We start from the raw sequence: 24,672 nt of genomic DNA, 5'->3' as shown, positions 1-24,672 counted from the left end.
GTGGTGATCGACTCCGCTGTCCTGGCGTCGTGAGGGAGTTTGTTCCACCATTGGGGGGCCAGAGCAGCGAACAGTTTTGACTGGGCTGAGCGGGAACTGTACTTCCTCAGTGGTAGGGAGGCGAGCAGGCCAGAGGTGGATGAACGCAGTGCCCTTGTTTGGGTGTAGGGCCTGATCAGAGCCTGGAGGTACTGAGGTGCCGTTCCCCTCATAGCTCCGTAGGCAAGCACCATGGTCTTGTAGCGGATGCGAGCTTCAACTGGAAGCCAGTGGAGAGAGCGGAGGAGTGGGGTGACGTGATAGAACTTGGGAAGGTTGAACACCAGTCGGGCTGCGGCGTTCTGGATGAGTTGTAGGGGTTTAATGGCACAGGCAGGGAGCCCAGCCAACAGCGAGTTGCAATAATCCAGACGGGAGATGACAAGTGCCTGGATTAGGACCTGCGCCGCTTCCTGTGTGAGGCAGGGTCGTACTCTGCGGATGTTGTAGAGCATGAACCTACAGGAACGGGCCACCGCCTTGATGTTAGTTGAGAACGACAGGGTGTTGTCCAGGATCACGCCAAGGTTCTTAGACAACAGGTGGAAATTATAGGCAATTAGCAAGACACCGCCAATAAAGGAGTGGTTCTGCAGGTGGTGACCACAGACCACTTTTCAGTTCCTATGCTTCCTGGCTGATGCTTTGGTCACTTTCGAATGCTGGCGGTGCTTTCACTCTAGTGGTAGCATGAGACGGAGTCTACAACCCACACAAGTGGCTCAGGTAGTGCAGCTCATCCAGGATGGCACATCAATGCGAGCTGTGGCAAGAAGGTTTGCTGTGTCTGTCAGTGTAGTGTCCAGAGCATGGAGGCGCTACCAGGAGACAGGCCAGGACATCAGGAGATGTGGAGGAGGCCGTAGCAGGGCAACAACCCAGCAGCAGGACTGCTACCTCCACCCTTGTGCAAAGAGGAGCAGGAGGAGCACTGCCAGAGCCCTGCAAAATGATCTCTAGCAGGCCACTAATGTGCATGTGTCTGCTCAAACGGTCAGAAACAGACTCCATGAGGGTGGTATGAGGGGCCAACGTCCACAGGTGGGGGTTGTGCTTACAGCCCAACACTGTGCAAGACGTTTGGCATTTGCCAGAGAACACCAAGATTGGCAAATTCGCCACTGGGGCCCTGTGCTCTTCACAGATGAAAGCAGGTTCACACTGAGCACATGTAACAGACGTGAGAGTCTGGAGACGCCGTGGAGTACGTTCTGCTGCCTGAAACATCCTCCAGCATGACCGGTTTGGCGGTGGGTAAGTCATGGTGTGGGGTGGCATTTCTTTGGGGGGCCGCACAGCCCTCCATGTGCTCGCCAGAGGTAGCCTGACCTCCATTAGGTACCGAGATGAGATCCCCTGACCCCTTGTGAGACCATATGGTGGTTTGGTTGGCCCTGGGATCCTCCTAATGCAAGACAATGCTAGACTTCATGTGGCTGGAGTGTGTCAGCAGTTCCTGCAAGAGGAAGGCATTGATGCTATGGACTGGCCCGCCCGTTCCCCAGACCTGAATCCAATTGAGCACATCTGGGACATCATGTTTCGCTCCATCCACCAGCACCACAGACTGTCCAGGAGTTGGCGGATGCTTTAGTCCACGTCTGGGAGGAGATCCCTCAGGAGACCATCTGCCACCTCATCAGGAGCATGCCCAGGCATTGTAGGGAGGTCATACAGGCACGTGGAGGCCACACACACTACTGAGCCCCATTTTGACTTGTTTTAAGGACATTACATCAAAGTTGGATCAGCCTGTAGTGTGGTTTTCCACTTTAATTTTGAGTGTGACTCCAAATCCAGAGCTCCATGTGTTGATACATTTGATTTCCATTGAAACTTTGTGTGATTATGTTGTCAGCACATTCAACTATGTAAAGAAAAAAGTATTTAATAAGAATATTTCATTTATTCAGATCTAGGATGTGTTATTTTAGTGTTCCCTTTATTTTTTGAACAGTGTATATAACTATACTTAACTGTATAGACCCCCCCCCCCCATCACTAGAGTGAACTCTCTCTGACCTGTCGGAGGTGTCGTCACTCAGCCATGTTCCCCCTCAATGATGAACCACGTCTTGTATCAGACGGACAAAAGCAAAGGAAAAAACACCTCACAACATCTCTTGCTTTTCTTCTCTCACCTCCCACCATTTCTTCTTCGTTCTATCTAGCTGACCCCCCCCTCTCTCTCTCTCTTTTTTTTTTTCTCTCTCTTTAAAAATGTTCTCCCTCTCTCTCTGTCTGTCTTGTCTGTTAGCCACCTAATGCTGCCCTGGGTCTGAACTTAATTATTAAACAGAGATGTCCACACAGCCTTTTTAGCTGCTCTGCTCTCCCCCTTCCTCCTACGGCACCAGATAATATTATGCATCTACCACACAGCCGCTGCTTCTGCTCCAGTCAAAATATCTTCCACTTTCTTCCCCCCCAAACAAATGAAAAGGTACACAAGTTACATTTACTCATTTAAGTCATAAGGTGCGCAACCTGAGGTTTTTAACCGAGCTTGGCCGCGGTGTGAGAGCAAACACTTCAATAAATCATAAACTAGGCTTTCGGATTATTTGGCAGAGTTTACAGATTAGAAGAGGGCACTATCAAAGCTCTGAAATTTACACCAAACGAGTGTAAGAACTTGGAAGATGTGGAACAGTGGCCGGTTTAAAGGCATTTTTACGTTCCGTTTAGGCGATCTCCAAGAGTTTGTCACATAATTGGACTAGCATGTGCTTCCTGTCGCCATACACTTCTATGGCATCACTCACAACAGAGGGTAGTGACTCAACAAGGTCAGGTGTAGTACTAGCCATACTGTAAACACGATGTGCTGTAGCTTAAGTTGCACTAACAAAGCATCAGAGAGAACCTAAGTAACGCTGTGATGTAGTGCAGCATTTTGACAGGGGCCCTCCCACACACCCCAAGAGAGAGAAAGAGAGAGAGACAGAAAGAGAGACAGAGAAAGAGAGAGAGAGAAAGAGAGAGAGAGAAAGAGAGAGAGGGAAAGAGAGAAAGAGAGAAAGAAAGAGGAGAGCAGACACCTAAGCCTTGTCTGCTGCTCCGTGTCCCTGCTTCCCTGCCACGCCAAGGTGAGTTTGTTTACTGATTCTGGAGGCGTCTGGTGATGTTCTAACCGTTGGCGTGGCCGGTGGGGGTAGAGGGGGGTAGGGTGAGGTGTTTGGTAGTGCTTCTAACCCCAAGGACCTCACTGGGCGATAGGAGCCTGGGTAGGAGATAATCACTCTGTCGAACAACTCCGGAAACAGCAGGTAACGAGTGACGCACACAAACGTAAACACACGGACACACAAACGTAAACACACACACACACGGACATAAACAAACACACACGCACAGGCGCACACACAAACCCTTACCAAAGCTAGATACTGGGAGACGACGTTGTAGACCATAGCGAGAGACAAAAAAACACAAAGGTAACATAAGTAGCTACTAGTATGTTAGTGACTACAGTGAAGAATGACGTGGGAGGAAGGGGGGCAGGCAGGGCCAAACCATGCTTAGCACTAGGCTCTAGTAACAGTTCCCAGGAGGAGCTACAGTGAGCCACACAAACACACCACAGCTGAGTACAGACAGGGCCCCTGTGTGTGTGTGTGTGTGCGTGCGAGTAGTGCAGCGTTGGTGTTGGGAAGACAGAAAACATTACAGGGCCTGTTTTTGGCACCAGGCGAAGCGAGGAGAGCGAAGGGGTGAGGAAAGAGAGAGAACGGTGGGGGCGGAGTGGAGACGTGGGGGGGGGGGGGGGGTTGAGCATTGGAATGAACTCTCTCAGGCTTTGTGGTGCACGTTTCCCAAGGCCCTGGCCTGGCCCCTTTGATAAATGACACATGTCATTCTGTCAGCCCGTGACACTGCAGCTGGGAGGCCCTGTGATGTATAGCTCTGCTGAAAAAGGAAATCAACTTTTTTCCCCTCCTCTCTCTCTCTCTCTCTCTCTACCTCTCTGTTGTCCTGGGCAGAGTGCATGTTCTTTTTTTTTATTTATTAGGATTTAGGTTTTCTTTAGCCCAGTAAGGCCCCCCCCCCCCCCCCACACTCCTCGCTCGCCTCCCTTCTCTCTTTCCCTGACACAGGCATGCTCAGAGACAGCTAGGCTGTGGCCTGGTTTGGTTCTCACTCACACAATGACACAGCTTCTAATGACGTACTAACCTAGTAACTCGAGGAAGGACACCGCAACGTCTGAGGTGAATCGAAGATTTATCACAGTGAGGAAGTAAAACAAGGTATGAACATAGCGGGGCCTTAGCACATTCCGGTTATTCAGGATGACTGTCTCCCTACTGGGTCATCTGTCATCCATCTGTTTATGAAAAGGACAATGCAGTAATAAACATGATCCCGCGGAATGAATATACACAAATAGCTCTGTATATCGGTTTGACTATCAGACTCCGAAATAGTTTGGCGGAACAAATGAGAGAGAAAGCGAGCACAGCCAATAAAAGAGCTCCGTGAGACACGGCCGACCCTGCCTTCCTGCCAGATTAGCCTGTCACAACTCCCCACTGACCCTTCGACTGCGCACGCCGCCCACACAGCAACATGTGAGGCAAACTCTCTCTCTCTCCCCCTACCTCTCTCCCTCCCTCTCTCTCTCTCTCCCTCTCACGGCTGACCTGTTATCAGTTCTCTGGAGATTTGACAGCCAACAAACCCCATAGTGTGAATCAGCTGAGACAGAGGAAATGTTTCAGTGTCACCTCTCAATCGTCATGCGACCAAAAGCCAGTCCAGAAAATCAGAGGCCTTCAACAAAGCGGGTGGGAATAAGGATCAGTAGTTCAGTACTTATCATCCAACCATGTGGTCGGCTGAAAGAAAGACAGCCAGATACTGCAGAGGGATCACTTGATATCATTCCTGAATGATGAGGGAGAGTGAGAAGCGACTGATACGAGATCAGTTCGGGTTCCGTCAGAAATGTCAGGAATGAGGAATAGGAGAGGGCCAGATACAGGCACCAACACAGATTCCACACATTATTGGTCCACTGAACCACTACAACATTAAAAGAGTTCACAATGTGTTGCTATGGGGACCAGCTACTTTGACTGAGGGAGGGAGGGAGAGAGAGACGAGAGACAAGAGATAGTTAAAGCACACAGAGAGAGACAGAGAGAGAGAGAGAGAGACAGAGAGAGACAGAGAGTCAGAGAGAGACAGAGAGACAGAGAGAAAGAGAGAGAGAGAGAGAGAAAACAAAAACAAGAGTCGTCTAGTGAGAGAGCCCGGGCAGCCACCTGGGGGTCGTGACCCACGAACGACCCCGTCAGATGTGCACTCTGGCTGGGTGCTAGCAGGGAGAGGGGCGGGAAAACAAGGCATCATTAGGGCTGAGTGATGAGCCCCTTGCCATGTTTGACCTCCTCCTTCAGTGACTACAGGGCTGCAACGCTCCACCACATGACCGACACTGCATTTATAAATGCCAGAGGGCCTTCACACACACACACACACACACAGGCGCGTGCACACACACAGAGAGCGAGAGAAAGAGACACACACACAGAGGGAGAGAGAGAAACAAACTACCTAAGCACACACACAAAACACACAATTCCTGAGGAACCCGCTACTGAGACTGACCCCACACACCCGTAGCAGCCCTGCTAACAGCATAGCATGCCTGTGTGACCCGCTGCATATTGGCTGTTTTTCACGAGGCGTCACACACGGACCGGCCAAACAAACGGCGTTGCCTTTAGCTAGCAGAACGTCATTCATATGCCCGGTGTGTTGCGCTTACAAACACACTGAGGCCATTGTTTACATTTCAGGGTTGTTTTTTTTTTTGGGGGGGGATTTTTCACGTTAAATCACAGAAGAGGAAGTGGTGGGGAAAGGAAATAGGGGACAAAATTCAACAAAAAGGTCAGTGTATGGTAGTCGTACAGTTCAGAGTGCGTATATAAGCGACCGTAAGGGGGCAGGTCGCTAAACGACACAGTCCACAGTGTTGGACTCTATGGTTGATCATGGGAGGCTAAACAGAACCCTAAATTCACATAATTGGCCCAGCGATGCTGAAAGTCCTGGGCATCAAAACATACTGATGTGAGTCAAAGTGCCTTAGTTGAGGGGCTTCATCCCGTCTAGTAATTCTATTTCTGCGGTTCCCGGTACCTCTGCTCCCTGAGCCTCGGTACGCTGTGTGTTTGCCTCAATGAATCATCCCAGTGGTTATACTGTGGTAATAAGAAAACAATCTCCATGATCACACACACAAACAACATTTCAAATTGCTATCATCCATCTCACCTACTCCTTTAAGAGCAGGGGGGGGGGAACACACACACACACACCCCACCTTCCCTCCACCGCGCCAGGGCTGGCCTTTGGAAAAGATGATGGTGGGGGAAAAAAATGTGCCGCGGCTGCCAAACGCATAAAAGCGCCGGGATCAATGCATTGCGGACCGCCGCGATGGGAGCTGCTATGTAAAACACTGCCTTAAGTCAGCCCGCATCCGGTTAATATTTAATCCCGCCGTCCATCTCGGCGCGAAGCGCTGCTTCCCCTTTAGCTCTGCCGTTTACTCTGATTACACACAAACGTTTGGGGGAGAAAGTGATAAGAGGGAGCACATCCGATTTGCATGGGGATGGAATATGGAATACGATGGAATAAAAAAAAAGGCAAGTTTGATAATAGCTTGGAGCAGTCTGGGGCCAGTCAGACATTGAGGGAGAGATAGAAAGAGGGAGAGGGGAGAGAGGAGAGAGAGAGAGAGAGATAGAAAGAGGGGAGAGAGAGAGAGAGAGAGATAAAAGAGGGGAGAGAGAGAGAGAAGGGGAAAGGCCTGAGTAGGAAAAGGCTCTAAAAAGCTAGCATTTCACTTATTTAAAACAACGAGATATGCAAATACAACAGAATGGAAAAATAACACAGAGAGTATCGTCTCTTTCCCAGTAAATGTTGTGTGGCAAATTATTTCTAGGGAGGAATTTCCAAAGAAACTACTCCCACGTGAGCATGTAAATCTCCATAACTGAATATTCCCAGAGTTCTCAGTTCTCCTCGGCTACTTCACTTCTGTCACAGATTGTCTATTCCATGAAGGCTGTTGATAAATGGTTTCAGAATATTCATATTCTATATCCCATACTAGGTGTTTAACTGGTTTGATAATACCTTGTAATATGGATGTGATATGTACTCACTCTCTCAACAACCGCGTACAAGACTGTGGTGTCATCAAATATATTATCTTTGGAAAAACAATCATTCAGAATGTAGAAGATGTGGTACAATACAAAATGATTTTCTCACACCTACAGTCATAGTGCTCACACACACACACACACACACACACACACACACACACACACACACACACACACACACACACCTCCAGCGAAGCTATCACAAATGACAAACCAACACACTTCTCTGCACCCCCTACTACAAGAGCTGAGCATAGTCAGTAAAAACAGCATTATACCAGTCATGCCAATGACATCATTTCCTACAACTCCCAGCAGCGCCCTCTTTCCCAGTTCCCTGCTCGGGAGGACGCTGTTCCTCAGTAATGATGAGGTGGAAGCAGTATGGGCCTCAGAATGACTTCCTCCCTCCCTGTATTTCAAACATCCAACTGCACTCACACTCAACTAAACCCCTGCCAACAGTTGGGGAAAATCTGTTTCTTTGACTTTCTTGTACGTTCTATATATATACACACACACACACACACACACACACACACACACACACACACACACACACACACACACACGTGCCGACCATAGTGAAATGGATTGGTGACGAGCAGGGGTGTGTGTGTTAGATGTGAGTTAAAGCAACACTTAGGGAGGAAATAAGCCTTCAGGACTGCCAATGACAAGTGTTCATTTTCTCACTCACTGAACAGAGCTAGCCACTTTACAATGTGTGCGACCGTGCGACCGTGAGATTAGCCTGTCCTGAAATAGAGAGAGGGGTTAGAGTGGGAGAGTGGGTCAGTGAAATAGATGGCGAGGAGATTTGGTCTCTCTGCCAGGGGGAAGGTTTGCCAGCCTGACTTTGGTCTCACAGGTACTCCACACAGGATAGAGTCCACCCGGCCCGACACACATCCCTCAACACACCCCTCTCCCAACTACCTCAGCGAGGCCTGGTGAAGAGGAGGATCATGGGAAGTCCTTATCTCTGACTAGCAACACCCATCGGACACCACCGCACTCCCCGGACCCGAAGGGCGCAATAATTACTAATACAGCACTTTATCGATTGGCACGCTCGCCGGCGCCCCTTGTTTTCGGGGGCCGACTGCTAGGGGGGCTAACCAAAGTGACACGAGTAAAGGGTTATTTCTTTCACACGCCGACAGCTGGGTGAGAGAGGAGGAGTCACCCTGGCTCACTCCACCCGGCAGTAATTCTTAATTGACACCTGTCAGGATAATGGCGGCAGTCACAGCTGCTGCAGGAGAATTTGTCCATTGCCCCGTTCCTCTGTCAGCTTTAATACCCGTCCTGTGGAACTTCCTCCCTCCAGCCCTGTTGCTGCCTGCCTAGCTAGTAGCTACCCCCTCTCCCCCTTTTATTTCGCTCGCCTGCATTTTGCCGCCAATCGACATACTTGCTTTGCTTGAAAAAGTTAAGAAACAAAATGGCTCTTAAGCACTGGTTACAGAGAACTTGACCTAATCTCTGCAATGTTGGGAAAAGAGTAGAAGATACAATGAGAGGTCTTTGCACTAGCAAGAGAGGAGGGAGTGTGAGGGATACATGTTAGAAAGAGGGAAGGGGCAACAAAGATGGGGGGAGAGATGAGATGGACGTGAGAAAAGAGAGAGAGAGGGAAAGGAGGACGATGAGTGCGAGGATGTCCCTGGGTAGGGCTCGGCTCCCCTGTAGTAGGCCCACCTCGTTTGTCTGTTTGTTTGTTGGCATCAAAGCGCTTGCCTCTCGTTCTCCGTGCTCGTCCCCTCGTGCCGTCCTGCTGTTTATTTGGACAAATCAAGATCTGGCAAGAACATCTGTGAAGGCGACAATCAATCTGGCAAAATTGAGTTTGCAACCTTGGAAAAGTGGTTGGGCAGGGTGAAGTGCTAGTGGTGGCTATTGGACTACTAAAAAGGAACTGATTTTGATTGGTTATTACCGTAGCTTCTACTGTGGTCGCCCCTTGACAGATATGCTGAAAGCTTTGTTTAAGTTTGGTCTACCTCAACACGCTTTGAAGATTCAAAGTGTATGTCTAACTGATGTAATGAGCGGGTAAGCTACATGTTTTTCTGTGCCGAGGTATTCAAATACTTATTAGACAAAATATTCTGTAATTGCTCATCTTTTATTGATGGCAGAAACATGTTCAATTTGGCTGGTACAGACATCCCATAGCACTGCCAAGCCTCTCGAAGGATGAACACTACCGCTGATCAAGAGGACAAACTAACTCTCTGCAAATAGAACACTTTAACTTAACAACATTTTGGAGATCTTGAAAAAAACATGTTCCTGTTACTGGACTCAAATCATGAACCAAATAAAGCGGCAAACAATTTGACAATAATTTGCTGTTAAACCACCTAGACCCTCTGCAACTACTATATGGCAAGCAATAAGCCTACTCAGCATTTAATGCCATCTACGGAATAACATACGAAGCAAAGAAACGGGACATTAACAACAAACAAACCCACATTTAGTTAAATAATAATTATAAATGATAAATGATTGTATTGCATTTACTCTTGTGGAAATAGCTCACTCCATGGCATGAAATAGATGGCGAGGAGATTTGGTCTCTGCCAGGGGGAAGGTTTGCCTGACTTTGGTCTCACAGGTAACAGGATGAGTCCACCCGGCAGTCACAGCTGCTGCAGGAGGATAATTTGTCCATTGCCCACGCACTCCTCTGTCACTAATACAGCACTTTATCGATTGGCACGCGTCCTGCTGGGGGCTAACAATCTAATTCAAATTCCATACAAATAACATTACTAAAATACTTTCACTTAATTTTTTTATTTTTTATCACTTTTTAAAAAAGTAAAAACTATAATAACGGTGACAAAGCAAACAGAGAGGACAGGGCTAGTGAATCCAATCCCACAGGGCTCGTGAATCCAATCCCACAGGGCTAGTGAATCCGATCCCACAGGGCTAGTGAATCCGATCCCACAGGGCTCGTGAATCCGATCCCACAGGGCTAGTGAATCCGATCCCACAGGGCTCGTGAATCCGATCCCACAGGGCTCGTGAATCCGATCCCACAGGGCTCGTGAATCCGATCCCACAGGGCTCGTGAATCCGATCCCACAGGGCTCGTGAATCCGATCCCACAGGGCTCGTGAATCCAATCCCACAGGGCTCGTGAATCCGATCCCACAGGGCTCGTGAATCCGATCCCACAGGGCTCGTGAATCCAATCCCACAGGGCTAGTGAATCCAATCCCACAGGGCTAGTGAATCCAATCCCACAGGGCTAGTGAATCCAATCCCACAGGGCTAGTGAATCCAATCCCACAGGGCTAGTGAATCCAATCCCACAGGGCTAGTGAATCCAATCCCACAGGGCTAGTGAATCCAATCCCACAGGGCTAGTGAATCCAATCCCACAGGGCTAGTGAATCCAATCCCACAGGGCTAGTGAATCCAATCCCACAGGGTTGCCTTCTATATGTTTGGCGTCGTTTTCTTTTCTGCCCCACTCAGAGAGACATTTTTCTCCCGAGCAACAAAGCACATCTGGCTGCTTTAATGATATGATTTCCCATCATACTAAGCCACCCCCATTATGACCTCCCACCGTGCGCGCGCGTGTGTGTGTGTGTGTGTGTGTGTGTGTGTGTGTGTGTGTGTGTGTGTGTGTGTGTGTGTGTGTGTGTGTGTGTGTGTGTGTGTGTGTGTGTGTGTGTGTGTGTGTGTGTGTGTGTCTACAGTGCAGAGAGGGTGACACTCTTCTGATGGTAGCTTCGTGCCCTGAGGGCAGCTTAGTGAAAGAATGAGAAAGATAGAGAAAGACAAGATGAGCTTAAACATGATATGAAATGTATCCTTAGCTTCACACATACATATACTTTTTATTCATTCAGGACTGTATGGTTGTACGGCTTAAATACTTACAAAAAAATATACCCAATGTCTACTACTGTCATGCCTTGTATCTGGAATATGTGTCACTACTAAAACACACACACACACACACACACACACACACACACACACACACACACACACACACACACACACACACACACACACACACACACACACACACACACACACACACACACCTCCAGCTAAGGCAGTAGAGGTTGGGCGAGTGACTGGCTCAAATCCCAGATGCAAATTTAACTATTAGTCTCAGAGGGTGGCAGAAGAGCAAAACTGGCTATCGACGAAAGCAATCGATGCCACCTGCTAACGACACAGGCGCTCCAATTAAAGTAACCTCTGATGAAACAGAGAGAAGAGAGCCTGACCGCCAAACACACACTCAGGGAACTGTTACACACACACAGCACAGAACCCCCCCCACCCCTACTGTATATCACTGTACATTAGTGATACGTGTTTGACGCTTGTGTGTCCTAGTTAGCTTGGAGTCCTTGTGTTACTCATATGGTAAACAGAGTGTCAATGTACTGCCCTCTCACATACTAGAGACGCAGGGCCCAACAGAAAGGAGACACTAGAGTGCTACAACGACTACTCTTGGTATCAGCATTTATTCCATCAAAACACACACACACACACACGTTCCCATCCAGAGGCCCATCTTTGCACTCACAAATGTCATATTCACATTTCCTTAGAATTGTTAGATGTACACAAAAACACACAATTCTAACGGCAACAAGCGTTGACGTCTCAGTCGACGACAGAGAGAGCGTGTGAAACATTTATCGCTTAACATTCCCTTGACCTTGACTAAATTGCCCACTACATTTGCACGCACCTCCAAAAACAAATCTTTACGTTCTCCGGCTTCCAGATTAGAATTTTTTACCGGTGCTAATATCATTTTTCAGATTACTCCCCAAGATATTTTAGGCAGACGACTACAGGGAAATAAAATGGGGGGGGGGGGGGGGTAGACCTTGTGGAAGATGGTCCTCCTCAGGCCGTTGATCTAAGAGCGGGCCACATAAATCTCGGCATTGCTGATTCTTTCGAGCGCAGAATATCATGTAACAGCATCGTCTAGTTAGAGCACAAAGGTCGCTGTGTAATCTTAGCTACCCCGGGCATGCTAAACCATTAATCCCAGGGCACTGGGCTTCTTAAATCACTAGAAATACACTGGGAGATTTTTTTATACCAGGTTTCTAGAATGCCCCCTAAAACACAAGAGAGGGAGAGATACATTTTCCACACATTGAGACTAAGCAATGTGGTTAAGATGTGAAGATGTGAAAAGGTGTGTGTGTGTGTGTGTCCCTCAATGCGCTGCATCAAAATGTTAACAAAATATACCATCAAATGAAAACGCCTAGCAAATAAAAGCTATACTTTGTATGCTAGAATTTTGTTGCATAAACATATTATCAGATTATTATTATTTCATATTACACTGACCAGAATGTTGTGAGAAAAAGAAATAGCCCCCCCCCCAAAAAAAAAGAATGTTCTGGAAAAAGCAGCTACAACTCCCGCGTTAAAAACATTTACAAAAACACGTAGCTATTTTGAGGTGTACAATTGTCTTCTTACGCACAGTAACGATTACGAAAGACAACTGCGGTTATTATAATATATAAAAGGGAAACATAAACATTGCACATGCAGGAGTGTTACGACGCAGCTGATCGTGGTTCGGTGTGTCTGGACTTTTATTATGTCGTTAAAGGCGGAGGATTAGGGAGGTCATTAAGAGGCATCGTCTCCTCCGACATGATTAGTCAGGTAGCAAAGTCCATTTGTCACCTGCACGAGCAAATTGAGTTGACACTGCACTAGGGGCTACGGGGACTGTATAATATCAACTTGATTACATCAAGGCAGCTGCGGACTTGACACCTTACTGAATTTGTCAGCATTAATCGTCAGGGCCCGTCACAAATCCATCAGGTTTACAGATAATTAGGGGCTTTCTCTAATGAAGCCAAGATAAGCAACCTTACCTTTTCTCTCGGATAATGAAGAAGCCTCTATCCCTGGGAAAGAGATGTTTTTTTCTCCCCAGACTACTAGCTCTGACTGGCTGAGACACACAGCCCCCAATTTAATGAAAGACAACGTCGCTCTTCTCTTCTCTTTTAGTTTGTTTTTGTTTTTTACGTCGCTCCTGTCCTCATCACCCTCGACTGAAACTGATATTCAGGGACAAAATGAGGCCTGAAATGAAGCAACACACAGTGCTGTGTAACACACACACACACTCTTACCAACTGCCTTAAATACACTGCAGGAGATGAACCGTAGCTTGTCTTAACCGTAAATGACAGGATATCTGAAAGAAGAGTAGATATCATGGCTTTCCCATGACACTACGTATACTGTATATATGGAAAAGGCCTTTTGTATGGTTATGGTGCCATTATAACCGTTAAAACGTTCACACACACAAGACACACACACACACAAACAACACGCACACACACAGAAAGTAAAAAGGCCCTATATTAAATGTCACTCTATTCTACCTCCCTAAAACGAGTGAAAAGGGTGCCCAATACTATATATTGTGTGTATAAAATTTGTCCAGACATGTCTCCTTGTGGTGCTCCGTTCCATTCTCCTCTAAAGCTCCAGTCCTGTACCCCTGGGGTTCCACATTTGTTTTGGTTGAACCTGGTTTACCCTCTCAGTGAAAATATAACTCACAACAACCTCTTTTCCCGATGGTCGCTCGAGTACTCATTCTCTAAACCTCTATTACCATGGCATTACCATGGCGATATCCCCCTTGGCTCTCCCTCTCTATTTCCTCGTAGGCTTCAGAGTACCAGGCATGGTTCAGTAGCTACTAGCTAGCATTGAAACACTGGACCATCATGCTTTAGCTGAATGTGTGTCTGTATTTGTGTTAAATGTTAAAGGGGAGGGTTGGAGGGTGCTGTTACTTCCAAAAAAAAAAACTGTCACGATCATGACAGAATGGTAACACTCCCGTCTGCCAAGTTGTGATTGGCCATTAAAGGCCATGATGTATAAGCCGGTCAATGACAGTCAAGCGGATCGATAGGACCATGTGGAGGGGTCAAGGTGATGGCATGTTTTCATGTAAGACCTGTTCGGAACCATCCTATAGCCTGATACCCAGCTTTTTGTTTGTTTGTTTGTTGATGTGATACAACACAAGAGACTAATCAGATGCGACTCAAACAGTGAGTATAAAGCATAAGACGGCTATTCAACACCGTGCGTCAGAAGCGGATGAGCTGTAGAGAGAAGTACTCGTTGAATACTATTCACAGTCAATCCACACTGACTCCCCATCGCTTGGCGCCTATTTAAAATGATAAACCTGCCGAGTTCAAAGTCTTCGCTGCCCGGCCCTCCTGTTCGGTCCGCTTTACACCTCATATTTCAGAATCTCTTTAAAATTCCATGACTGTCTTTTGTTCACTCCACTTGTTAATGCCTAACTTCAAAGGCTGCGCCTCATTAGCACAGAGGTAGAAATCCCTGTCACTCATTTACATTTGTTTTAAAGTCGGCTTGAAAAAGAGAAGAGAGTCAAAAATCCAAACCACTAGACCTCCACCTCGACATGTGGTTTATCGGTGGTTGTCAGATAGTAAACACCACGGTCCTGTGGATGGTAGACATGGGCTGCATTGGTAAAGTGCTCTGTAGGAAGAGAGGAGAAGGTGTGTATTTGGATAAGAAGTGCAAATCTCTGGGTCTTTAACGGAGACCTAGGGGGCTACTGGTGGTAGGCTGGTTCAGGTGCCCGAATTAATTAGGATTTAGCCCTTTCTGTGATCCTCAAAACACTTCTACCTCCTCCCTCTTTCATTCTTCCCTCTAGTATTTTCTCTAGAAAATATTAAAGAAAGAAGGATTCCCCTCCTTTTAACGACTTTTTTTTTGTCTTTTTTATTTTTTTAGACAACAGGGTTAGGGTTGTCCTTTGAGTGGCTAAATCCGGTAAGGAGCATGCGTGTCTCCATGGAGAGATATACTGATGTTTATCAGGGATGAATAGATCAAAGGCTGCCACATGACAGGCGATCAATCACGCATCAAATCAATGACGGCAATCCTCAAATAAAACCGAAAAGAAACAAAACCGGCTCTGGGACAGTTTTTTTTCTCCCTCTCTTCCGAAGTGAATTATTCATTATTACTCGCTCTTTAACACTGCAATGAACCCCAAATGGAAACTATATCTCTAACGTTTCGTTTATCTAGCTCCCCAAGTAGTCGACTTTTCTGGCAAGCTAATAACACGTCAGGCCTATCGTTGACAGAAATCATATGGCAAAACAGAAAACAATAATGGTCAACAAATGAAGATGTGTTGAAAGTCAAACTTATTTTTAGGCTATTGCGTATATATAACACGAGAAATGGGAAATTGAAAAAATAAAACATTTAGTGAATTAAGATGAGAGAAAAAAAAAGTCCGACATTGTATCTCCATTTAGTAAGAGACGGTGAAAATGAACTTCTGTGTGCGCTGGTGCTTACCTGCTGATCGCCTGGGCTCTTGCTGCTTTCTCCTCGGCATAGTGACCGTCACGGTCCACGGTACTTTTCATGCAGGGATCAAAACAATAAGTCTGTCAGTGGAGAAAAACCATCCCCTCGCTTTTTTTTTCGGGAAATAACCGTAAACAGTTTTTTTCTATTAGAATGGTTCGTTTCTTTTGTAATTGTGGGCTTATGCCAGACAACCTGAAACGGCCACAATGTAACTAAATATGTCCTTAAGGCCTAGGAATAGAAACAAATGACAGGAGATAAAGGACAAACGGGAAAAAAAACGACGCACGAATTTCGCCAGCTCATAACATGTCTATCAAATACCATCTTCCCTCATCTCTGTGTGTCAGAAAAAAAAGAGGCAGACATCGAAGCCAAGTTTCAGTCACTCCCCTGCTGCCATATGGGGCTATATGGCGGTGTTGTGGCTACTTTGTATCGTCTTCACTCCAAAATAAATCAACTCTGATGGTAAACGAATAAGTCCAGTGTGAGCGAACACAATGTATTTCCGTGGGAAGGCTGCGCTTCTTCAAGCTCAGATCTGAAACAAAACAGAATTGAGAGAAAATAGACAGGCATTAGATGGTTAATGTCAGTCCGTCACCACGCCACCTATTCCGACCAAAGCCTCGCCGTCAGCGGATACTTTTCTCCCCTCTCTAGTTTGAGTCGGGGTGGTACGGGCTTCTACTTACATTTCTAGTCGTTAAAATGACTATTATCAGCCGCCGATCAAGGAATATGCAGGTGGTTGATGTGGTGGGGAGCCTGCGACTAAAGAGAAACAAACAAGATGCAGGCATCCACCCTCGCCGGAGAGAATGTTCCTTCTGTAAACTCCAGGGGAGTGAACCGAGGTCTCGTCTGCTCCTCCGGAAAAAAAATGAAACGCAGGGAATCTCGACGCGTTTCAGACAGTCTCAACTGATAGACAGACGCATCGAGTGGCTTTTCCTGCTTCATTTTCACTCCTCCCCTCGCGCTACAAGCGTCACCCTGACAGTAGAGCCCACCTGTCAATCTTTTTAATTGTCTTGTTTTTTCCTCCGCTTCAAATTGAAATGACTGACAAAGGAAAGCTTGCATCAGTAGGCTAAATATCAAATTGTTGCTTTGAAATATTGGTCCATAAACTTCCTGCATAATGTTATTATGGCAATTAGTCAATTACTACAAAGCTATTCCTAGGTTAGGCTATATTACCATAACTAGGCTAATCATGAGTCATCATCATCCTCATGTGACAAACTCACACTAACTTTATTTTGCCTGACATGTGCGATCCTATGTCAAACCCAACATGGCAATGTTTTGGACTTATTTGTTGGAAACATTCGGGATGAAGTTTCCTAGTGCGAGAGCGCCAACATTTACGCATGCTTGGGGAGAAACTATATTTCTTCAGGTAATAGCCTACTAACGGTGCTTGTTAATACCTGAATGGTGGTGGTCGGCACTGGCTGTGTTGGCAACTCTTTGGCTTTTTGTGTACAATCGTTGAGGATATGTTTGAGACTACGATTGATATGTTTCACCTTACGAGGAAGTGTGTCATGTCCCGGAAGGGGAGGGACTCAAAAGGAGACACGCCGCTACAGTAGGAGTTTGGCTGCCGCTACAAGGTTGCGCCGTGCTATAGCCTAGTGATCATCAAAGCAAACATTGCAAAAGCACGTTATTGCGTGTCGATTTTATGCGACAACAAACAAAACAAAAAAACGCGCGGCTAATATTATTATCGCATTGCATCGGCGTGGCCTACCCTGCTACGTGAAGAAAGCCTAGCATAGGCTAACGATAAACATATTGATATCAACGCACAGCCAGTGCCCGTGAACTTTGTCACATAGTCCCTCCCTGGTGCAATGTCCACCTCTTTTTTGTTGAGAAACGGTAGGAGAGTGTTTTCGATAATCGGCGGGGTGTGCAGAGGAACCGATGCACTTTCCAGAGTTCATTTTATATCGCGCCGCTTCATTGTAGATTTGTCATACTCCACGCAGTTCATGGATTTTAAAGGTTCTTCGATACCGAGCTCCATGAAAAAGCTGGTCGTAACGAAGCTCAGCCAGAATTTCAGAGACGCCGTTGCCTTACAAACTGTTCCAGTCCCGACACCTGGCGACGGGGACTTGCTTGTCAGAAATCGGTAAGTTTTGGTTAGAAATTGGATAGGTTCCCATTTTCCGCGTATGCGTAGCCTATGTATAGACCATTCCAATATGGGGCACATTTTGGAGCCAATATCTTTGATAAACTATTTGGTATTTTTTTCAAGTTGTGAAAGGGTCTCTTACCTCGGTTAGAATCGATTATCCATCCCCATCGATTATAGTAGCCCACTCGCGACCATTTCAGGAGCGAGCAAAATAGGTGAGGAATATTTCCAAGTTCCGCCCCTACATTTGTCTATCAATCCATCTCGGCATCTCGCTCTGTCCTGTCTCCTTACGTCACAAACCTGCAAACAGAAAGTCATGGGGGGGGGGTGTAAAGACTCTCACGAATAGATGAGGAGATGGAGAAACAGCTTTGCATGGCATTGGGGCTGCGGCAGGATCATCATTTTCCGCTGCATAAAACCAATGCATAAGACTCAATATGTGTCTGTCCGGTTCAAAGCCAGATATTTACAAATGTTGATTACATTCGGGTACAGTAACAGAGCAGCAATGTAGGCTACTTAATCTAACCGGTTATTTACTACAATACAAGTCGAGGAGATATTAAAATGCGGGTCAATGCTGGTGTAGCCTATTAGAGCGCATTTGATCAGTGAAATGAAGGGAGGGTCTTGCATTATGGATTTAGAGACCAAGGACATAGTAGCATTATCAAAAGATCAAATAGCTTTGAACATTTACAGAAATTGTCATATGTAGCCTAAACCTTTTTCACAGGATTTGTTTTGTGTGCTTAATTGTGTATGCGTAATTTAGGGAATTTAAAAAATATCTCGCATTTATAACTTGAAAATGTGGAATTTTGAATTGTATATAAAATTTGCCATGGAGAGGTAGCCTATCTCTGATCTTGGGAAAAGGAAATAACTGTTGATGCAGTGGTAGGTTATTCTCCCCCACCCGAAACCTTGAATTGTAGATTGAAATAGATTGAAAAGTATGGTATCACGTATTGTTCTATAATTTCATGTAGGCCTATGCCCTTATACTTCTTTTTTTTGCAATTCTTTGTTTGTTGTCTGTAATGAATCCCCATCATATAAGTTGGCCTGGACAATTACAACATTTAGCTATTAGCTAACAACTAGGCTTCACGGGCACCTTCAACTGAAGAAAAAAAAAACAAGAAGGGCCTAGTTATCAAGGCCTATTTCTTGATCTGGGTTATTATTTATTTGTTAATAACTACACCAGAAAGGCCAATTCTATGGTCTCAATGCAGAGCTCGAAATTAGCAGATATGTCTGTGATGTCGCATTTAGGCCTTGTATAAAAGTCTGCTTGGTTAAATTATCTGGGGTGGGAAGACAGTTGCGCAACACTGTAGTCCACGGTCATTTAATTGCACATATAGCCTATGATCATTTCTATAAGCTATTGATGACCCTTGACCTTTTGAACTGTGATTTACCCATGAATTAGGCTGGACTTTAGGAATTAGATAGCGTGGGCTATAATATAAAAATCACACAGCTGTAAACCACAGGTGAAACGAGCTTTGTTTAGAAAATTGAGTGGGTCAGCGCCACTGCTAAGGTAATTGCACAAAAGACAAACCATTAAGTGATAGTGAAATGCAATATCAGATGATGTATTGGTGTAGATAAAGGATTTAGAACGTTATTGTAGTTGTGTGGCATGTCTACGGACATGGACATGGCTGGGCCACTTGTTGGCCTCTGCAATGCTTTGGTTCACAATGCAATGTTTATCAGGAAAATGTTTGTTTTTTTCTTTTCTTTTATGCATTATTAACCCGAATGTGACACATGTTGAGATTAAATTGAGATATGCATTGATATGTTTCAGAGGCCGAGATGATTGTGCATTCAAATGTTCACATTTTTAAAAATCCAGCATCTTTAAGAATATCAGGCCCAATCCTGACTAGAGATCCCAGTTTGAACTGGCTCTTCTGTAATGCATGGTGTTTCAGTTCTGTTGGTCCATTATGAGAGATTCAGGTTACAATATTTACTGGTTTTGAAGAAAAAATTCAGAAGGGCTGCAAAGAAAAAGTGACTTGGAAAGTATAGTGAAACTAGATGTTTTCCTATATTTAATTGGAGCCATTTATTTGTAACTAAACCTGGCTGGTACATTTTAAGTGCTAAAAATGCAAATGTGACATGCACAATGATGAGTCGCAACAAGCTTTCTTCTGGAGGATAGACAATGATTTATTTATACATTTGTTTCACACAAGGATTTTCTTTTTCTCCATGTCATCAACTGAGATGAAAACAGTCATTTTTTTCATGTCGAGGTAAAGAAATATACAAGATTTAAAAGTGCAGTTTGTTCTTGTGTGTCTCTCAAGACAATGACTCATGACATCATGCAATGTGTTTCGGGTGGGTGTTTTTTCAAGACCAAATGGAATCATTGCCAAAACAAACCAATGTTTCCTTCCCGAACGGTGTCGCAGAGGTTTTCTAGGGAATAGAAGTGAAATCTTGACCTTCGCAGACATTACTGTAGGCATTCTGAAGTGCACCTCTTTATTTTATTATAACTAACTATTATCATGTTATCATCAAAATCTTGTACCAACATGAATTGATTTGAATGCTAGGTAACAATTGTTAATCATTCACTTGTATTTTGTTCTCTGTTCCATTCCATGCAGATTTGTTGGAATCAATGCCTCGGACATCAACTACTCAGCAGGCCGCTACGACCCTACGGTGAAGCCACCGTTTGACTCCGGGTTCGAGGGCATTGGCGAGGTGGTCGGACTCGGCCTGAGTGCCAGCGCCCGCTACACCGTTGGCGACACCGTGGCCTACTTTGCTGATGGGGCCTTTGCAGAGTACACGGTGATACCCATGATCAAGACCGTACCCGTACCCGCGGTGAAGCCAGAGTTCCTCACCCTGCTGTTAAGCGGTGCCACGGCTTATATCGCCATGAAGCGGCTTGGCGACCTGGTGAAGGGCGAGACAGTGCTGGTGACAGCCGCTGCCGGTGGCACGGGCCAGTTCGCCGTGCAGTTTGCCAAACAGGCCGGCTGCCATGTTGTGGGCACCTGCTCCTCCAATGAGAAGGCTGGCTTCTTAAAGACCATTGGCTGCGACAGGCCCATCAACTACACGTCCGAGGACCTGAGCGCCACGCTGCGCAAAGAGTACCCACAAGGCCTGGACGTAGTCTACGAGTCCATAGGCGGCAGAATCTTTGACATGGCGGTCAACAATCTGGCCAATAAGGGCAGGCTGATCGTGATCGGGTTCATCTCAGGGTACCAAACGGCATCAGGGGTCCCAACTGTTAAAGGAGGGACTCTGCCCGTGAAGCTGCTCCAGAAGTCAGCCAGTGTGAGGGGGTTCTTCCTACCTCACTTCCTGTCTGACTACAAGGAGGCGATGGGAAGCATGATGCAGATGTTTGCTAAAGGGAAGCTGGTGTGTGAAGTGGACTGTGGGGACATGGCCCCCGAGGGCCGTTTTGTGGGGCTAGAGTCCGTCTTTAGGGCTGTGGACTACATGTATGCTGGGAAAAATGTTGGAAAGGTGGTGGTTGAGGTGACTCCACCCTCACTGGACAGCAAACTGTGATTTGCCTTGATGTGAATGCACTGGAATCCTCAAACAAATCAAATGTATGTATGTATAATGAAATGAACTATGCAAGTACATATGTTGAAGGCAAATTACCCAAACTGTGACAATCTACAGTACTCTTGAGTTGAATATATTTTTTGAACAGTTTATTTCACCTGAATCTATTTTGATATTACTAAAATGTTCTGTTCGAGACAGTTCCTTTATGTTTTGATGATTGTATTGAATAAAGCAAAGCCAAAGTCCGAATGAACGGTGATCATACTTGTAGAGTGAAGATTGCTGGTGTAACAGAAGGTTATCTCAAGAAAATAATACTGTACCCCTCTAGATCAAATGCCTCCCTCATTCTCATGCTATCACACACACACACACACACACACACACACACACACACACACTTGTTTAATTGCTCTGTGCTCAAGACTAAAGCTAACTAAAATGTAATCCTATTAAAATTTGTATTTACAGTAACTAGACCAGTGGCTGCATTGACTGTCCACAGCTTATGCATGATTACTGCACTTCAGACAATGTACCAGCATATCAGCTGAACTTGTCCCTCTGTTTAGCAGGAAACAAAGCATCTGAGGACAATATTGCATAATGATCACATTAAGTGTTACCAGTTTAAACCTCTGTCATACTTTTGGAATATATGCCTCAGCATGCCCAGAGCAATTGACTCATTTAGTCCCTCACACATACACAACAGATTACGCATTCATATAATTAATACATTAACTTCAAAATCAACAGAAATACAATGTATTGTAGATGTACAGTAGGTTTTAAAATAGTACATTTTGAGAAGTATTTGCAATGTATGATGTGTAATTAACATTCAAATATCTAGAATAAATTATCTTACATTCTTGATTAAAAAATGAAACGTGTTTTGTTGTAAAGTCTGTGTATATACTTGTCAGAACTGAATGCAGCATCAGGTGTGCTTGGTATTTTATAGCATGTTTGTGGCTGACAGAAACATCTTTCCATTCACATGCCCCAAGCTGCACATAATAAAAAAATGAGTCCAGCTAACCAGAACTTGGGGTTGAAAATCCCATTGGTTTGTCCCACAACAAGCAGAACCCACTTATATTGAATGTATTGTGTAATGCCTTCTGAGGTAGGCCTACGGTTTTCTTGTTTTTTTTGTTACCGTGAGGATAAGGTTCCACTTGACATTTTGGATTCTCTTAAGCTAATACACTTTTTTAAATAATTTAAATATAGAACCCTTTTAAGCTAAGTATCATGTTATCTACCCTCACATTAGAGGTGAGGGTAGATGAGTTACCAGGTGGGATACAATTGTCATGGAGAAATGCCTTATCTTACATACTAAATCTATTTACAAGTTAAGGTGGGTGTTACTCTGTGGCCTTTTTTTTTAATTCATTTTTTTTTTAGAAGTGAGAAAAGGTCATCAAAAAACCCTTCTAAGGCAATACGTTATGTATCAAACAAACACCTGTTTCCACCGCGGAGGGACGCCCGTGTGCTCATGCACTGTGGACATGCAATATCCTCCTCCAGGTGGCCACTCAGAAAAGATCTCAGTGTGAAACACGTTACAGGTGTGACCCCAGCATGCAAAGCTGCTACCTTCACCAGGCAGGCAGCTCAGGAAATCAAAACATACCCACCAGCCTGAAGCCATTTGAACCTGCACCAGTGTGTCTCACACACACACACACACACACACCCATATGTGTTCCAATAGAATAGTGGTCTGTGTAATGCATGCAGTGTATTTCTGTAGATTGGTTCTTACTATCTTTGGTATTTTAAAAACATTTGAGGTCCTCTTTGATTTCTACTCCTGTGTGAAATATAGAGATGAAGTGATCCATCTCTGCGCCCATCCTTGTAAGTGTTTGATAACAGCGTCACTGTACAGCGTGGATGAAGGTGAGCAACCCGAAAGCTATTGTTAAAGGCAGATGCACTTTACCGCTCGTAAAACGGATTGTTCACTCAGTCATTCCACTGCAAGAGCACACTCTCACACGCTAGTCACAGAACGGTGAGAGAGGTGACACAAATGAATGTTCACTTGAATTTACCGTGCTCGAGTACAGTAGCGTGCATACTCTGGCTAGACGTACGGACTGTCAATGTGTATCTGTCTTCAATTACCAGCCGAGGCCTCACTCTGGTCCTCCGGGGCCCACCTGTAGCAGCCATGATTAGTGCACATTCACAGTCCAATTACAGCACAAGACAACCTGGAGAAAACAACACATTTGATTTAATTGGCTTGTAGCTGTTAGCAGGCTCTTAACAAATCATATAGACACATACCTGTTGTAGTTCTGAGGTACATGACAAAAGTTGGTGGAGTGACAAACATGTTTTGGAAAAGTGTCGCGTTTCTCAACGGTAGTTTGAAAATATTAGTTATTGTTTAATTTTTTTTATTGCTTAGACTATCTTTAGGGCTTTGGAGATCCAGTATATTGCATCCGTCTTTAACCTGAGTATAGCCCTGAAACTCTAAACATAAAATTGAAAAGGTTATAATATGGCAAACATGAAACAACCACAAAAATGTATATGAGAAAAGTTAAATTCCAAAATAAATGTCCAAAAGTGCAAGTCATGAATAGATGTGATACTTGGTTTGTCAGAGGTCTGTGCTTTGTGCATAACACGCCCAAAATGGGATCTGTGACCTTTTTACAGCTTTGCTTTCAATTCAATTGAACCATATAATTGTTGATTATAAGAATACATGGAAAATACTGTCAACAGTTTAGTGAAATGCCAGTGTTGTAATACATCAAATCAATTTGATCAGCTGGGTATTCAATCAACCGTGTTACTTTAGACTCTCCTGTCCCTGTTCCCATACTAGAACACCTAACATAGACATCATTCGGTGTGGTCTGGTATAAGCTGGTGCCTTAGTGGCTAAGTCTGTCATGGCTCAGGTCCACTTTCAGTCACAAAGAGTCACTCAGACCCCTCAATCACCATCACTGCATTAGTCAATGCACACACTGTAAGTTCAGGTAAAAACAGGTGGCTTTCCAATACTTTTTACCTGGTGGTTTTATTTAACAAAATATATTATAATATATTACTTTTGCTCATTTTGTATTGCATAGAAATATGAACACAAGGTTTCTCTTGTGAGCGTTTTCCATACTAATGTCATTATTTTGCATTTCTCCATTTTTTTATGGTTCACTTTTAGAAAATAGGGGAACCCTTTTTTGGTTCCAGGTAGAACTCTTTTGGGTTCCA

The 24,672-nt window shown here is 45.0% G+C and overlaps 2 protein-coding genes across 3 annotated transcripts in view; one reads left to right on the top strand and one right to left on the bottom strand.

The window, feature by feature from the left end:
* The window catches only part of LOC124004709 (teashirt homolog 1-like), a 47,894-nt gene extending 29,789 nt beyond the window's left edge, over window positions 1–18,105 (bottom strand). The window contains exons 1-2 of one of the 2 annotated variants that reach the window (XM_046313420.1): window positions 17,969–18,105; window positions 15,654–16,212 (exon numbers count right to left, since the gene is read on the bottom strand). In XM_046313420.1, the coding sequence (XP_046169376.1) occupies window positions 15,654–15,693 (40 nt within the window). In that variant the 5' untranslated portion in view covers window positions 15,694–16,212; window positions 17,969–18,105. Of the gene's footprint in view, window positions 1–15,653; window positions 16,213–16,366; window positions 16,716–17,968 lie in introns of those variants that run through there. The other variant, XM_046313419.1, reaches the window with a different exon arrangement.
* Window positions 17,235–22,309, top strand: LOC124004710 (prostaglandin reductase 3-like). Its single transcript, XM_046313421.1, has 2 exons — window positions 17,235–17,820; window positions 20,484–22,309. Exons 1-2 carry the CDS (start codon window positions 17,537–17,539, stop codon window positions 21,409–21,411), a joined length of 1,212 nt encoding a protein of 403 aa, XP_046169377.1. The 5' UTR covers window positions 17,235–17,536; the 3' UTR covers window positions 21,412–22,309.
* Window positions 22,310–24,672: the final 2,363 nt, after the last annotated feature.

This window comes from Oncorhynchus gorbuscha, linkage group LG19 (genome assembly GCF_021184085.1).
Source record: "Oncorhynchus gorbuscha isolate QuinsamMale2020 ecotype Even-year linkage group LG19, OgorEven_v1.0, whole genome shotgun sequence".
Classification (NCBI taxonomy): domain Eukaryota; kingdom Metazoa; phylum Chordata; class Actinopteri; order Salmoniformes; family Salmonidae; genus Oncorhynchus; species Oncorhynchus gorbuscha.
Note: the sequence above shows the minus strand (reverse complement) of the source record. Positions and strands in the feature narration are given on the sequence as shown.